This window comes from Pseudonaja textilis, chromosome Z (assembly GCF_049901715.1).
Source record: "Pseudonaja textilis isolate UNSWEBS1 chromosome Z, rPseTex1.2, whole genome shotgun sequence".
Classification (NCBI taxonomy): domain Eukaryota; kingdom Metazoa; phylum Chordata; class Lepidosauria; order Squamata; family Elapidae; genus Pseudonaja; species Pseudonaja textilis.
Window position 1 is genome coordinate 108,191,554 of NC_142008.1, and position 16,326 is coordinate 108,207,879.

The 16,326-nt window shown below is 36.6% G+C and overlaps 1 protein-coding gene across 3 annotated transcripts in view; it reads left to right on the top strand.

The window, feature by feature from the left end:
* LOC113450997 (vomeronasal type-2 receptor 26-like) overlaps window positions 1-16,326 on the top strand; it is a 53,094-nt gene that overhangs the window by 27,055 nt on the left and 9,713 nt on the right. Inside the window, exons 1-3 of one of the 3 annotated variants that reach the window (XM_026722345.2) lie at window positions 11,578-11,723; window positions 12,909-13,035; window positions 14,534-16,024. In XM_026722345.2, the coding sequence (XP_026578130.2) occupies window positions 11,649-11,723; window positions 12,909-13,035; window positions 14,534-15,432 (1,101 nt within the window). In that variant the 5' untranslated portion in view covers window positions 11,578-11,648 and the 3' untranslated portion in view covers window positions 15,433-16,024. Of the gene's footprint in view, window positions 1-11,577; window positions 11,724-12,908; window positions 13,036-14,533; window positions 16,025-16,326 lie in introns of those variants that run through there. The other 2 variants (XM_087917742.1, XM_087917744.1) reach the window with 2 other exon arrangements.

The window sequence follows — 16,326 nt, forward strand, 5'->3', positions numbered from 1 at the left end:
ATAAGAAGGAAGGGGGGAGAGAAAATTCTGTGCTATTATTTTTAATTGTTCCATTATTCATCATATATTAATATTTTACACTGTCCCTATACCTAGAGTGATTTTACTGCCTTTCTTTTGCCCAGGTATTTTTCAGGGTTTACAATATGTGCATTCAATGTCTATAGTCCAGAGCATAAATACATGTGTGTTTAACAGAGTTGAAAGAGATTTTGGAGGTCTTCTAGTCCAACCCCCTGCTCAGGCAGGAAAACTGAGGGTGCCAAACTCTGAGTAGAGATCCTGGGAAAGATATCAGAATAACAGAATAACACTTAGAAGAGACCTGGGGGGGGGGAGGGAACTCTATACTGTTTCAGAGAAACAGCTGTCCAATCTTTTCTTAAAAACCTCCAGTGTTGGAGCACCCAGAACTTCTGGTGGCAAGCAGTTCCATTAGTTAATTGTTCTACTGTCAGGAAGTTTCTCTTTAGTTTTAATTTGCTTCTCTCTTTGTTCAGTTTCCATCCATTGCTTCTTGTTTGTCTTCTGGTGCTTTGGAAAATTCATTGCCCACCCCTTTTTCTGACAGCCCCTTAAAAGTCTGTTACCTATCACCCTCTTGGGCAAAGCATTTGAGCCATGTCCTCTTTTCAGTGGCCCATGAAAGTACATCTATAGCATGTAGTAAAAAAAAAGTCAAAAAAGATGACAAGATTTTTACAGAACTATAGATAAGTTGTGGCTGGGTGTGTCAAGGAATGGCTGGGAGGGGAGGGGCCAGGTGAAGCACCCCTTGATGTGAGTGACATTGAGTTGGCCACACCCACCCAGTCTCATGACCACCGGGCCACACCCACCCAGTCACATGACCACCAGGCCACACCTACAAATTAGGCCATGCCCACAGAACCGGTTCTTAAGAAATTTGAATCCTACCCCTGCATGGATGGAATAATGTCCATTGATTGACTGAGCACAGATCTATTCGTGAGAGTTGACATAATTTAATCCTCCTAAATACTTGGTTTTACAGATTAGCAGACTGGTTTGCTATTTTGAAATCAATAGCTTCATTTAGTAGGTAGGTAAGGTAAACAAATAAGCAGCATCCTGGAAGCCACAACATCCAGGATTTCCAAAACTGTGTGGAAAATATGCATTCCCATCTTCAATTCTCAGATTACTCACTTTCTCAGTTGCAAGGCTTGGCATGTTATTGTTATTCTTGGCAACCATTTCCTTATATCTATGGCCAGATGTACACTGCCAAGATGCCCTATGATAAGTTTAAATGCAACCTAAACTTCCAGGGCTTGGGAAGGCTTACTAATCTGTTAATAATAGATTGCTCCTCTGAATAATAGATATTATCCTGTAGTAACATCCCTGAAAGGAGTGCCAGAAGTCTTATCGAATGTGAGGTAAAGGTAGAAGGGACCCAAAGTGTTGCACATATAGGCAGGGAGTAGGCAGTAAAGAATAAATGTTAATTACCATATATACTCGAGTAAAAGTCAACCCAAATATAAGCCACGGCACCTAATTTTACCACAAAAAAATGGGAAAACTTATTGACTCGAGTATAAGCCTAGGGTGGGAAATGCAGCAGCTACTGGTAAATTTCAAAAATAAAAATAGATACCAATAAAAACTTTCACTAGGACAGTTGAGAATAAGTTTGATGTTCACACTTCCTCTTTGAAAGAGACCAGTAAATAGGAACAAGAAGATGAAGAAAAGAAGTGGTTTTTTTCCACACTTTCACACTGCAGTGAACAAAATGGCATCATAGGAACAGGCTTATTCTCAGTCCAAAGGTTTGTTTCTGATTTCTTCCCTGATTTAAGGGAAATTTGGGAAATGATCTCACTATCATGAAAGGTTTAATTGATTCACTAACCCAAAAGAAGAAGAAGATGATGACAGTGGGAGGCAGGAGGCACTCTCTCCCTTGCAAGAAAAAAAGCAAGAGCCATTCTTATGATCTCTCTCTCTCTCTCTCTCTCTCTCTCTCTCTCTCTCTCTCTCTCTCCTCTCTCTCTCGAATACAGTCAAGCCCCTTCAGCACGCGCTGATCCGCTGCCAGCCGCACCTTTGCACCTTGCAAATGCAAAATCCGGGGTTTTTGCATTTGCAAGGTGCATAAGCGGCGGGGCGGATCACGCATGCTGAAAGGGCTTGACTGTATTCCAGAGAGAGAGAGAGAGAGAGAGAGATCATAAGAACAGCTCTTGCTTTTTTTCGCCAGCCCCGGCACTGGGGCTTGCAAGGAGAGAGTGACTCCTGCCTCCCACTGTCATCATCATCTTCTTCTTTTGGGTTAGTGAATCAATTAATTTGGGAACGATCTCTCTATCATGAAAGTCGGTGTTCTCTGCCCGTGGGGTGTTTGGAAGAAAACGCCCGCGGCATATCCACGCCGCGTGTAAGGGGAATCAGAAATCCCCACATTCAACGCCTAGCATGGCAGAAGAGAAAACGCAGCTGTGAGCAAATACTGGGGAAACCTGATTGATCAGAAGGAAGGAGGCAAAAGAGGGAGGGGTGGTGGTGGACAGAGGTCCCACTGGTATTTGTGAAACACTCAGTTGGCAGCGCTTAAAGTCAACATCCTCGCTCCCACCCACCCACCTACCCAAAGCCACGAAGTCCCCCAATCGCGCAGCCCAGAATCACCCTCCCCTCGGGGCAGCAACGATGCCCGGCATTTCCCGAGACAAGAAGCTCCACCGTGCAATGAAAGCGCCCTGGCTCTAGGCTTGCAGGCTCAGAAAACAACGTGAGCTGAGGTGGCTTCGGTTCCGCTTGGCTTCGTTTCCTCAGCCCCAGCTCCTTTCAGTCCGCTCGGGAGGAGGAGGAGGAGGAGGTGGTGGTGGCGGCTTGCATTGTTTTCTGAGCCCACAAGCCTAGAGCCAGGGCGCTTTCATTGCACAGCGGAGCTTCTTGTCTCTGGAAATGCCAGGCATCGTTGCTGCCCCCTGAGGGGAGGGCGATTCTGGGCTGTACGATTGGGGGACTTCATGGCTTTGGGTGGGTGGGTGGGTGGGAGCGAGAACAGATGGAGTCTGCGAAGTGGGGCTTGCCTGCCCTTGCTGACTGCCTCTGCTTCCTTAGGGGTGGGGAAGGGGGCTCATCTGGATCAAGGGTGAGTCTCCTCCTCAGTTTTCCCTGAAGGATCTTCCGTTGCTTTTGCCTTCTCCTTACGTCTTCCCTCTGTTAAAATCCCCCACCCCACACTTATTTTTGGGCAGATAGATTTTGTGTCTGAGTATTCTCACATGACTGTGGGTCTCCCCCCCCCACTAAAAACAGTTAAAAAAAAGACAATATATCCTAATGCAATAACTTTTCTGCTTCCGATTACCCTCATGCTTACAAGTTGCAAAGGAAACACGGAAGCAGGGAAGCGGCTGCTCAGCTCCGGAGCTCCACACCATTTTTTTTTCAGAGGGGAATCTGTCACTCGAGTATAAGCCAAGGGGGTTTTTTTCAGCCCAAAAAATGTGCTGAAAAACTCGGCTTATACTCGAGTATATAGGGTAATCATGCTGTGAAATTACATGAGAGAGAACATTTGGGCTTACTGGGGAGATAGAGATAAGGTAGGCTAACAATGAACTGTGAGTTATTCAGTGGAACAATTTGGCATATTGGCACATAGATGTTACAGAGTAGAAGACATGGCCAGAAATGTCTGGCCCCAAGACAAATTGCTTAGGTACTGAGCTTCTTTTCTAGGCTTCAGTCACTGAGGACAGGAAAAAGAAGAAAGGAAAACCACATGACTCAAGGGCAGCAGGCATGAGAGTCTAACCTCACTTTTCCAATCACTGCAAAGAGACTTGATAAAAGAGCAAGTGAAATCTGAAAAAAAAAGAACTGATTTAGCAGGTGTAGGTAATGGACTGCAGGTTCTCCTTCATATGCTTTCTTGTTTTCCTCATGCCAATTATTTATTGCAACTGTTATTGGGGACTCACAAATCAGGATTGTTAAAGACAGCATTCAGAAAGCAAACTGACACATAAGAAAGTGAGAATCACAATTTTAAAAATACACTATGGAACATAAAAAGCATGCAGGTAGAAGCATCAAATCTGGGTTTTTACTGGGTGACAAGATATGTTACTTCATCACTTGCTCTGTAAAATAGCTGCTACCATACTGTGACCTCTCCCCCCCCCCCCAAGATTCCACTCTTTGTAAAGTGGATAACATCCTTTTAAGTACCAACACACCCAAAGGAGTGTTATGAATGCTGAGCCTCCACATGCATGGCCTTTGCTATGAAATTATCTGGATGGCATTTTGAGTTGATAGTCTCCTTTGGATATTCTGAAATACTCTGGATACTCTGAAAGTTCATGACTTTGCAGATGAAAATAAAACTCTCCTAACACCCCTTTCCTTGAAATGTTTTTTTTTTCCTGCATTCTATTGATTTCTAACTCATTGGCTCATTTACTACTGATGTCCTTTGTTGTTCTAGTCCCCTGATATGCGATGTACAGGGGAGAAAAAGCTTCAAGTATCACAGAGAAATTGAAATGTAATGACAGTTCTTCCCAGCATCTGTAATTATCCAAACTACTGTTATTAATTTTGCTGTTGCTAACATTGCTTTGGCAAACTTATAACCAACAAGGACTGAGATGCTTTGAAAAATATAAGTATTAGCTGGACCTCCTCATCTATAGCTTGAAAGTAAAAACAGATGAAATCCTGTCAGGTTTATTCCAAATAAGGTGAATTCAAAGTTTCAGAATATTTGTGAATAGTGTGATAGTGGGGTAGTCAGGCTCCAAAAATAATAATATATTTTTGGATATTCTTAATAATTAGTAGACAAATTCTGCTGTAGATATACATCAGGCATAATGACTATGATCATTTTTCTCTTACTTTTATCTCATATGGTTTGGAAATGTGACATGGGAAAATGCATTATTGGTGATCCTCTCCCTATTTCTCACAACTATTTCCAACCTGGTGATCTCATCATTGGTGGCATTACTTCTCTTATGTTCATGCCTACAGAACTAGAAAGCTTCTTGGAAGATCCCCATCTTTCATTTAATGGTGAAGTCATGTAAGTGTATCACCTCACCGTGTGGGGCAAGAGATTTCAGATTATATCTGTATTTGTGAAATCTGAAGCAGACTAAAACTAATTAGAATGACAAAAGCATATTATTTGTCTAGTTCAAATATTTCATCCTATTTAATTTCTATGGGATACTTAAAGGAATTAGAAAGAACTACTTCAATTTACTGACTGAGTATTAGAGGATCATGACAATATGTCACAGAAATCCTGTTGTTCAGTGAACCAACATTTTTAGCAGGAAAAAAATAAAATAAAAGAATCTTCAAAGAATTCATATTTCTATAGAAATATTTCTAGAATATGTTGACATTTTTAGGTGCCTTTTTACTGTTGTAATTATGATTTCCTTTTTAGGTGCACTGATTTGTTCATAGAATATATATTCTTTTTTTATCAATGAAGTCAGAAATCCATACTTTTTGTTTTTATTTATTTTGATTTGTTAGTCGCTTACAAAATAATAGGTATAAGTACTTATAAGTAACTATAAACATGAGTAAGAGTACAGAAAATAGGTACGATTAAATGGGGACAATAGGACAGGTAAGAATAGAGTAGAGTAGAGTAGAATAGAATAGAATAGAATAGAATAGAATAGAATAGAATAGAATAGAATAGAATAGAATAGAATAGAATTCTTTATTGGCCAAGTATGATTGGACACACAAGAAATTTGCTTTGGTGCATATGCTTTCAGTGTACATAAAAGAAAAGATACATTCTTTGAGAGTCAAGAATCATAATGTACAACACTTGATAATAGTCATAGGGCATAATAAGCAATCAAATAATTTATTTATTTGATTTGTCAATCGCTTACAAAATAATAGGTATAAGTATAAACGTGTAAGAATACAGAAAACAGGTACAATTAAATGGGGACAATAGGACAGGGATGGAAGGCATGATGGTGCACTTATGCATGCCCCTTAAAGATTTCTTTGGAATGGGGTGAGGTCAATAGTGGATAGTTTGATGTTAAAAAAGTGGGGGTTTGAAGATGTAACTACAGAGTCAGGTAGTGCATTCCAGGCATTGGCCACTACTGTTGCTGAAGTCGTACTTTCTGCAATCAAGTTTGGAATGGTTAACATTGAGTTTGTATCTATTGTGTGCTCTTGTATTGTTGTGGTTGAAGCTGAAGTAATCATTGACTGGTAGGACATTGTAGCAGATAATTTTATGTACTACACTTAAGTACAACCATAGGTGGCATAGTTCAAGATTGTCCAAGCCCAAAATTTCAAGTCTGGATAGATAGGGTATTCTGTTGCAAGCAGAGGAGTGTAGTATTCTTCTCATGAAATACTTCTGGACTCACTCAATTGTATTATTGTCTGATATACAGTGCAGATTCCAGGCAGGTGAGCTGTATTCGAGCATTGGTCTAGCAAAGGTTTGTATTCCCTAGTTAGCAATTCAATATTTCCAGAGGAGAAGCTTTGTAAGGTTAGATTTACAACTTAATGCCTTTTTGGCAATGCTGTTACAGTGAGCTCTGGCGCCTAGGTCATTAGATATGAGTACTTCTAGGTCCTTGACAGAATGAGAGTCATCAATGAGGTCATAACTGCCTAGTTTGTATTTGGTGTGCTGATTTTTTTACCAATGTATAGGACAGAGCATTTGTTGGTCAAAATATGTAGTTGCCAATTGTTTGACCATTCAGACACATAATTAAGGTCACTTTGAAGAGCAGTAGCATTGTCGGTGGTATTGAATAGTTTTACATTATCCGCAAAGAGGACGTAGTTGCTTATAAGGAGATTGCAAAGGTCATTTATATAGAGTATAAAGAGTGTGGATCCTAGAATGCTGCCTTAGGGGACACAGCTGTTAACTGGAGCAGGGTTTGATAAAGGACTCCCTATTTTTACTATTTGTTACCTGTTTGACAGGAATGCAGTAATCTACTTATGAAGGATCTGGAAATGCAATAAGAGTTTAGTTTTAACAGTAGTTTGTCATGTACCACTGAATCAAAGGCTTTGCAGAAGTCTATGTAAATTGTGTCTATTGCTTTACCCTGATCGAGTAGAGTAGTCCATATGTTTTTGTAGTGTAGGAGTTGTAGGTTGCAGAACAATTTTTTCCTGAAACCAAATTGTTTTTTGGAGAGTAGGTTGTTTAACTCTAAGTGGAGGGTGATTAATTGGTTAATGATTGATTCTATGACTTTGCATGTGTCACAATATAGTGAGATTGGTCTGTAGTTTTCAACCAGGCTGGGGTCACCTTTTTTGAAGATAGGGATGACCATAGCTAAGGACCATAGGTTCGGTAAGGAGCTGATTCTGAATGATATACCATATATAATGTTTAGGGATTCTGCTATGGCAGAGGAAAGCTTTTTTAACAAGTATGCACATAATCCATCAGGGCCAATAGATAGGGATGGTTTTAGATTATGTAAAGCCTTTTCTACATTTTCTTCTGTAAAGTCAATATGTAGTAGATCATTGCAGTTAGTTGTGGTAGAACTAGGAAATGTGAGGCATGAGCCATTGCTGTTAACAAAGACTGAGCTGAAAAATGTGTTGGAGAGGTTGGCCTTAACAGCTTCATCGCTGCAGTCTTTCCCATTTGTTCCCTCTAGTGGGGGGATTGTTCTTGAGTCTTTAAGTTTTGTGTTTACAAAATTGTAGAAGGCATGGGTAGATTTTGTACGTAGGAAGTTTTCCTCCTGTTTGCAGTAATAATTTGTGCATTCTGCCATTATCTGTCAGCATAAGGTGTTGTATCTGTTTTTAAAGTTTGCTACATAGCTAGTTTTGTTTTTATGCCATAGTGATTTTTTTTTATTGGAGTTTTCTTATTGTTATGGGTAATTTGTTTTGTTTTTTTTTGTATTTAGGGTTACTAATGGTACATATAGTTTTATGACTCTTTCAAGTTCAAGTATGAATGCGTTATAATGGTCTTCTGTAGTATTACAGTTAGAGAACAGAATGTGCCAATCAAGAGATGTTAGGTCAGCATCTATGAGATCATAGTTGGCTTTTTTGAAATTGTATTTTGGAGCTCCATCATTATGATCTTCTTTGTGAGGGCATAAATTGAGACAAAAATCAATCATACTCTGGTCACTGTTTAAAAAGTAAGTCAGATTATGAAAAAAAAGTATTGTCAGAAGCTATATTTTCTGTTCAGAAAGTATACAAAGTTAAAGCATATTTGGCCAAACCATGGACATAATACATGACACATGGATTATAGATTTCAAAAATAAAACATTTGGATGAAGCATATATGTGTTGCAATGTTTTCAATAAGTGTAAGAAGTTACTTTTGTAACCTATAATTGTTATTCCAGTGTCCAAACTAAGTTTTATCAGCATATTTTGGCTTTGATATTTGCTGTGAAAGAGATCAATGAAAACCATCAGATCTTGCCCAATATAACTTTGGGCATCAATATTTTTGATAATTATGGTAGAAAGTGGATTTATCATGCTACAATAGAACTTTTTTCATCTCTGAAGAGAATGGTCCCCAATTATGAATGTGGGATCCAAAACAACTTGGTCTCAATCATTGGGGCTCTTTATTCTGAAATCTCTATTGACATGGCAGATATCTTGAGGATCTACAAATTTCCACAGGTAAGTTATGTTGTGAGCTGTGACATCTTATGAAGGCATCATAATTTTAATGAACTTTTTACATCTGTGTAATTTGGAAACATAGTATTGTGTGTTTTACATGTGCTTAGTTTGCATTAATGAATAAACTGCATAAAGAAAGGCAATGTACATTAGGTACCAACTTGAAATTCAAGCATGTCTCTAAAACATAGTATCATCAATAACACATATATAAGTATAGAAAACAATATTTTTGTTTTAAAAAGGCTACTAAAATAAATTTTGACAGAAACTGAAATTTGACAGATAGCTATCGATTACCTCCCAAAATAAAACGGCTTTGATATGGCTGCTATTTTATTTAATTTTTTTCATTTCGTCCCCTTCTCTAAGTTCCTAATGATTTCCTAATTCCTGTAGTTTATATATGGGTCACACCCAGAGATGCTGGATCAAAGTGAGTCATATTCCTTCTACCAAATGGTCCCAGATGAAAATATGATATACCAAGGACTTCTTCAGCTGTTTGGTCATTTCAAGTGGACTTGGGTTGGGATCCTTGTGAGAGAAGATGATGATGGAAGATTTGTTAGGATGGCCTTTTCAACTTTTCCTCTTCATGGCATTTGTATTGCCTTTTTTAAAAGAATGAAACCATTTTATATCAGTACATTATTCAAGGAACTGGCCTGGCTAGTAAAAACATTTTATGTTTCTATGAACAGTAAAGCCAATGCAGTAATAGTCTATGAAAAAACACTTATACTTCTAAGGTTATTATTACATCTTCCTAAAATGGAAGATTTGTCTATGGAGCCAAAAGGTAAAGTGTGGATCATACCCTCCCAAATGGATCTTGCATCAGTGTTTTACCAAAGGAGCTGGGATATTCAAGATATCCATGGTTCCCTGTCCTTTTCACTTCACTCCAAGGAAATTCCAGACTTTCAGCACTTTGTTCAGGCAAGGGACCATTTCTCATCAAAAGAAGATGGCTTTATCAAAGATGTATGGGTACATGCATTTGACTGTTCCTTTCCCAGTCCTTTGGTGAATGACAAAGATAATGGCATTTGCACACTGACAGAGAAATTGGAGAATGTTCCAGGTGCTTTCTATGAAATGAGCATGACTGGACACAGTTATAATATATACAATGCAGTTTATGCTATAGCTCATGCTTTACATGACATGCAGATTGAAAAAACACAAAATGGAATGCTTAATGGTGGGAAACTGAGTGTTCAGGAACAACAGCCATGGCAGGTACTAAACATTTCATATATATAAAACCAGGATGCATATACAATCTACTATTTTTTCAAACAAATCAGAGTAAACCAAAATAATGAAGGAAGGGATGAGCTATAATAGAAATGGGAGATAGTGGTAAATTTAGTTTACCTCCACAGTATTATTCTATAAACTTTCTGTCCTTAAAATCATCTTAGCTTACACCCATACATTCCTCTGTTCATGAATTCCCCTTTCTCTTTTCCCATTCATTCCTTAATAAACTTTTTCTGTAATTCAATTTTCCTTTGTTCTCAATGGTTCAACTTATCTCTATTTTCATGTCTTTACTTGTATTTAATCCATGTTCATATGGATCCTTCTTTCTTAACTCTTTCATGTGTTTCAGCAAACACATTCAACTCCCTGTTCTATTTAAGTACCAAGGATGCTCTTACACATAGATACTTTGTTTCTTTCAATAAATATTATGACTCCATATTACCCTCTGCTTTCCTTATATCATTTTATCTTTAAGGGGTTTTTTTGTCAAATTTTTATTTTTGTATGTTTTTTTTACTAAATTCAACTATTTGCTCTATTTGCTTACCATTTATACATGACTTGTAACTGTTCATGCCATTTTACCAGTCAACCACATATTTTGTGGCCTTTGTTACACCATTTTTCAGATTCCTATTCTGTTTGCATTTTACAATCTAAATGCCAAGTGCAGGAAATGAGGAATCTGGAAAGTTCAAAAGAATATAGGTTTAATGTATGGTACAGCTCTCTACAAGAATCTGAACTACCAACAGTGAAAGCAAATATGTGATAGATAAGAGGCAATGGATTGGATATAGATCTCTTGTGGGTGTGAAGGGACTTGAGACTGATGGCAGATTTGACCCCTCACTTGGGCTCAACCTGACCATGTTCTATATCACCCACCCCTTCATCTTGGCCTCCCTTTTCTTCCATGGGTTCTTTGATGCTGGTTTTCCCCTACTGCATCAATTCTTTGACAAGTTCCAGTTGTCAAAGTTGTCATTGTCCAGTTGTCATTGTCCACTTGGCAAAAATAAGAACAAAATTGACTCTTAAGAGACTCATATATTTTAAAAACTAAGGATAATCCTACATACTCTGATTTCAGACTGATTGCTTTTTGTTCAGTTTTTAAATAATTTTGACTACTGATAGTAATATTTTCTAGATAAGAAATATGGTTTTTCCATATGACAGGAAATTATACTTTTTCTTCTTTTAGCCACTCAACGTAGTTGGCTTAACAGTTTTATAGTTTATATTGTTTTTAGATAGCATTTTTTAGCATGAGAAAATTTTGAATCATGTTGAAGTCTTTTTAATTACATTGGGACGTAAAGATGGTGGTTGCTTCTATAGGAAAATTAGTTTGTCAGTGTGTACTGAAATTAAATAATGGGATTGAAGGAATGCATTAAATGCTGAGGACAAATAAAACATCTGCAAAAGTTGTAGCTGTTGTGAATGAATTATGCAACTGATTGCAAAAATAGCATAATTACTGATTCTATTTTCTTACTGTTTGTATATTCACTGATAATCAGCTCCACCAGTTTCTGAAAGAGATCTCTTTTAATAACAGTGCTGGGGATAGAATTCAATTCGATGAGAGGAGGGAATTGATAGTTGGATTTGATATTATAAATTGGATCACATTCCCAAATCAATCCTTCAATAGAGTGAGAGTGGGGAAGATGGATCCCTGGGTTCAAGAGAAAAAAATCACTATTCATGATGAAATCATCACCTGGCACAACTCTTTCAACCAAGTAGGCTCTGATTTTTTTTTTTTTTTGCTTGCATGACTGGGATGATAACCAAAAAAGTAACTATATCATTTAACATAGAAACAATGTCATTTAACATAGAAATAATTTTATATAAATTATTTCAACAAATAAGATTTTGGCTTTTACAGTATTTATAACGCCGGCTATTTGAAATAACATTCAGAGACGGGTATTTCAGAAATAAAGCATTAAAACATCTAAAAGAAAACACTCCTGATGATTTATTTGGAACAAAATATACTAAGAATTTAAAAAGAAGATCACAGATTGGTAAATGAGTTGATCCAGATTCAATGTCAAGCATACTTGATGAAGACCCTTATAATATTGACATGTTGGCTCCTGACCACCTGGCAGTTAAAAAGCATGCAAAGCAAATAGACAAATAGGTACCACTTCAGTGGGAAACAGCATTTTGTGTACCTTGACATATAGTCATGCTTATATCCCTGCCCTGTATCCCTATCTTTATATCCCTACTCTGTAAGAATTAAATTTTTAATCTGGCAGGAAAGAACAATCCTGATCTGAATGAGCATGGTGGTAGATGTGCCCATCCAGATTTCAGGGATTGCATGAAATCCCAGGGTAGTATAAGAAGAAACTGTAATAAATGTAATAAATTCTTCTGCAGACATTGTTCCAAAAGTAATTGATTGTGATGTTTCATACCTGAACTTGGGCTATGAGACAGTTTGCAACTGAATTTTCATTCAAAGTTTGCATTTTTAAAATATAATTCCCTCCTTTATCTGTCATATGTATGACACCCTCTTGTAAAGGCTTTTATTGTATACCAGCATTATTTTTTTAAAAATAAACCTATACAATATAGGTGACAAGAAAAAAAATACTTACATTATTATGAATCCACTGAATTAACTTCATCATCATTTAAGCCTAATATATTTCTCAGTTCAGAAGAGTACAGAAAATAGCCACAAGGGTAATTAGGGGGCAGGTGGCTAAAACATATGAAGAATGGTTGCTAGAATTGAATACATCTAATCTAGTGAAAAGAAGAACTAGGAGTGACATGATAGTAGTTTTCTGATAATTATCACCTTAATTTGAGAAGTATCAGTTAATCAAGATATTTAAACTCTTTTTTCAAATACCAGATTGAATGCTAACATTTTCCTTCTTACTTTATTTACTGGGTAGACCTTACCTGTTTCAGTTTGCACTGAGAGCTGCCTTCCTGGTTATTTCAAGAAAAAACAGAAGGGGAAGCCATTTTGCTGCTATGATTGTTTTCCATGTCCTGAAGAAAAAATTTCAAGCCAGAAGGGTAAGAAACATTATAAGTAGGGCTTATTTTAAGGTGGTAAAACCACATCAGAATATACCATAGCCTATGTAATAGAGTACTGTACATATCATAGTAAGGAACATTTACTTGTTCCATTTAGATTTTAGTATAAGTGTTTCTATATCTTAAAAATTGTCTTGATCTGATTTTATATAATTCAAGCATTTACATGATTTGATCAAAATAATCCTAATGCTTTCAGTTTCTCTCTTTCCTTTCCTTAACTGTGTATCAAATTATCCACTATCAGTATAAGATCTGTTGTACTTGTGACTATGCACATTTATTTATTTTTACCGTAGCACATCTTTATTTTATTCTATTGTATTAATTTATAAAATTATATGTCAACTGTCTTATACAAGAATATTTTGTGGCTCAAAGTAATGTTAAGTAAAAAAAAAAGCATTTTTTATTTTTTATTTTATTTTTATTTTTTTATTTTGATTTGTCAATCGCTTACATGATAATAGGTATAAGTATATACATAGTTATGAATACATGAAATGGGTACATATAAGAAAAATAAAAGAAATTATCCCCAGAACAGCATCACATCTTCAAAACACAGTGATGGAATGTCACAGACACTCCTTGGTAACTACATTAATTGAGCTCACTTCTAATCAAAGCATGATTGAAGAGAAAATTCATAAAATTGAGAGAATGAGCTGATAGCAAAATAGCCCACTGTATGATTTTGTGATATTATTTTCAATAAAACTATCTAGAAAATCATACTGAATTCTGCCCATATAAATCATGACAAAAGAAATAAATACTTAGATAAAATGTAAGGAGCAAAATAAAAACCATGAAAAAAGTCTGTTAAAAGAAAGAAAATCACATTCTAACTTTTCCTTATTAAGTTCATAAATGCAACAGTAGAAAGCGAATTGGACAATAGAAATTTGGATACCAAGGTGCATAATAATACCAGTGTCAGTTTCTAGAAAGCATTTGTCATGCATATCTGTTGATAATGTATGTGTAGGAGAAGAGCAGGGAGATAGAAGGGTGGAGTTCAACATGTCATCAGTTTGAACTCATTGCATTGTCATAAGAGACCCAAGTCTTAATCTTCTTCAATTCTGCTGAAAATTAATTAGCATCAATTTACCCTGACCATTAGTTGATCAGATTCTTCTGTACAGGTTGCAGTAATAAACTCTTCTGTTGTTTGAATCTAATGAATGATCCTGATTATCTGCAACTGACAGCATATATTTCTATCATAATTATTTTTCTGTTGTGTTTCTTTTTTCTGTTCCTGTTATTATTTTAAAAGCAATAAAATAAATACATAAAATAATTCTATAATACAAAATGGATTTTTGTTGATAATGTATCTACTTCTATCATGATAATCTTTCCATTTTTCTCTTTTGTTGTTATTTTACAATAAATAAATGAATAAAACTAATAATAAAATAACTATAGAGAATAATCATAGAAAAATTATATACTTATATTTCAGACATGCACATTTGTTCTAAATGTCCAGAAGACCGATATCCAAGCAAGGACAAAGATTCATGTCTTCCCAAGAAAATATCTTTCTTGTCCTATGAGGAACCAATAGGAATAAGTCTAATCATTCTGGCACTTTTTTTTTCTTTCTGCACACTTGTGGTGCTAGCAACCTTGTTGAAGTATCACCATACTCCCATTGTCAAGGCCAATAACCGAAATCTCAGTTATATTCTACTCATCTCCCTCCTCCTCTGCTTTCTTTGTTCACTGCAGTTCCTTGCTGCACCTGGAAATATAATATGTCTCCTCCGACAAGTTAGCTTTGGCATCATCTTCTCAGTGGCTGTGTCTTCTGTGCTGGCAAAATCCATCACTGTAGTCCTGGCTTTCATGGCCACCAAGCCAGGATCCAGGATAAGAAAATGGGTGGGAAGAGGACTGGCCACCTCCATTGTTTTTTCTGGTTCATTTGTTCAAGCTGGTATCTGTGCAGTGTGGTTGTTCATATTTCCCCCTTTCCCTGATATTGACACCCATTCAGAAATTGAGGAAATGATACTGCAATGCAATGAAGGATCAGATATTATATTCTACTGTGTCCTGGGCTACATGGGCTTACTGGCAATGGCCAGTTTCACTGTAGCATTTTTCTCCAGGAATCTCCCCAGCAGTTTCAATGAGGCCAAATGTCTCTCGTTTAGCATGCTAATCTTCTGCAGTGTGTGGATCTCTTTTGTTCCATCCTATCTTAGCACCAAAGGCAAATACATGGTGGCTGTGGAGGTTTTCTCCATTTTGGCCTCTAGCATTGGATTGCTGGGCTGCATATATTTCCCAAAATGTTATGTAATCATTTTTAGGCCAGACTTAAACAACAGAGAACAACTCATTAAGAGAAAATAATAATAATAACAACAATAAGAATAATAACAACAAGAGCAATTTATCAGACTTGAATACCATAGTTCTGCAAAAAAATACCCTACTTGGAACTTGTATTGTCCAATGCTACCTGAACAGTTCCTAGGTCTTTGGTTATGACTCAAGCTGTTGAGCTATCAACCAGCCCCAAAGGCGTTGAATCTCACTAAAGATTAAATAATAATAATAACAACAACAACAACAACAATAGTGGTAGTAGTAAATAACACACAAAACTCATCTTTTTAATATTTCTGTTTTATTGACCCTCCTTTGAAATTACAATTATTTTCATAATTTATATTTATTACGTATGAATAATTTTGTCAGGTGAAGAATGAATGGATTATTTTTAAAACCAGAATTATCCCATCTTAGAATATATATACAGTGCATTCAAGCATTCCGACCAACTTCACTTTTGTCAATTTTGTTATGCTGCAGCCTGATTCTACAATTGTTGAAATTCATTTTTTTTCTCATTAATCTACATTCAGTACCCCATCAGGAGAAAGTGAAAACAGAACTTTAAAAATATCTGTAAATTTATTAAAAAGAAAATACTGAAATATCATGTTGGTGTTATATCTTCCTAAAATGTCAATCCTTTACATTTACTCCTATTAAATTCCTGGTGGAATTTAACAGCTAAGACTTGCCAGCAAGCTAGAAAACAGCTCCATTCCTCAGCAAACGCTCAATTCAAATGTACTCAGAGATCTCCGATTCTTCTCATCCTTGACCAGCATGCCAGTAAAGAACTCATTCCTCGGTGGGCACTAAGTTTAGGAGCACTCTATTCAAAAGTGCTCAATGATCTGCAACTTGACCCATCCTTATTAGAAGGTAAGGCAGTGGGGCTCGCCAGTACCGAGG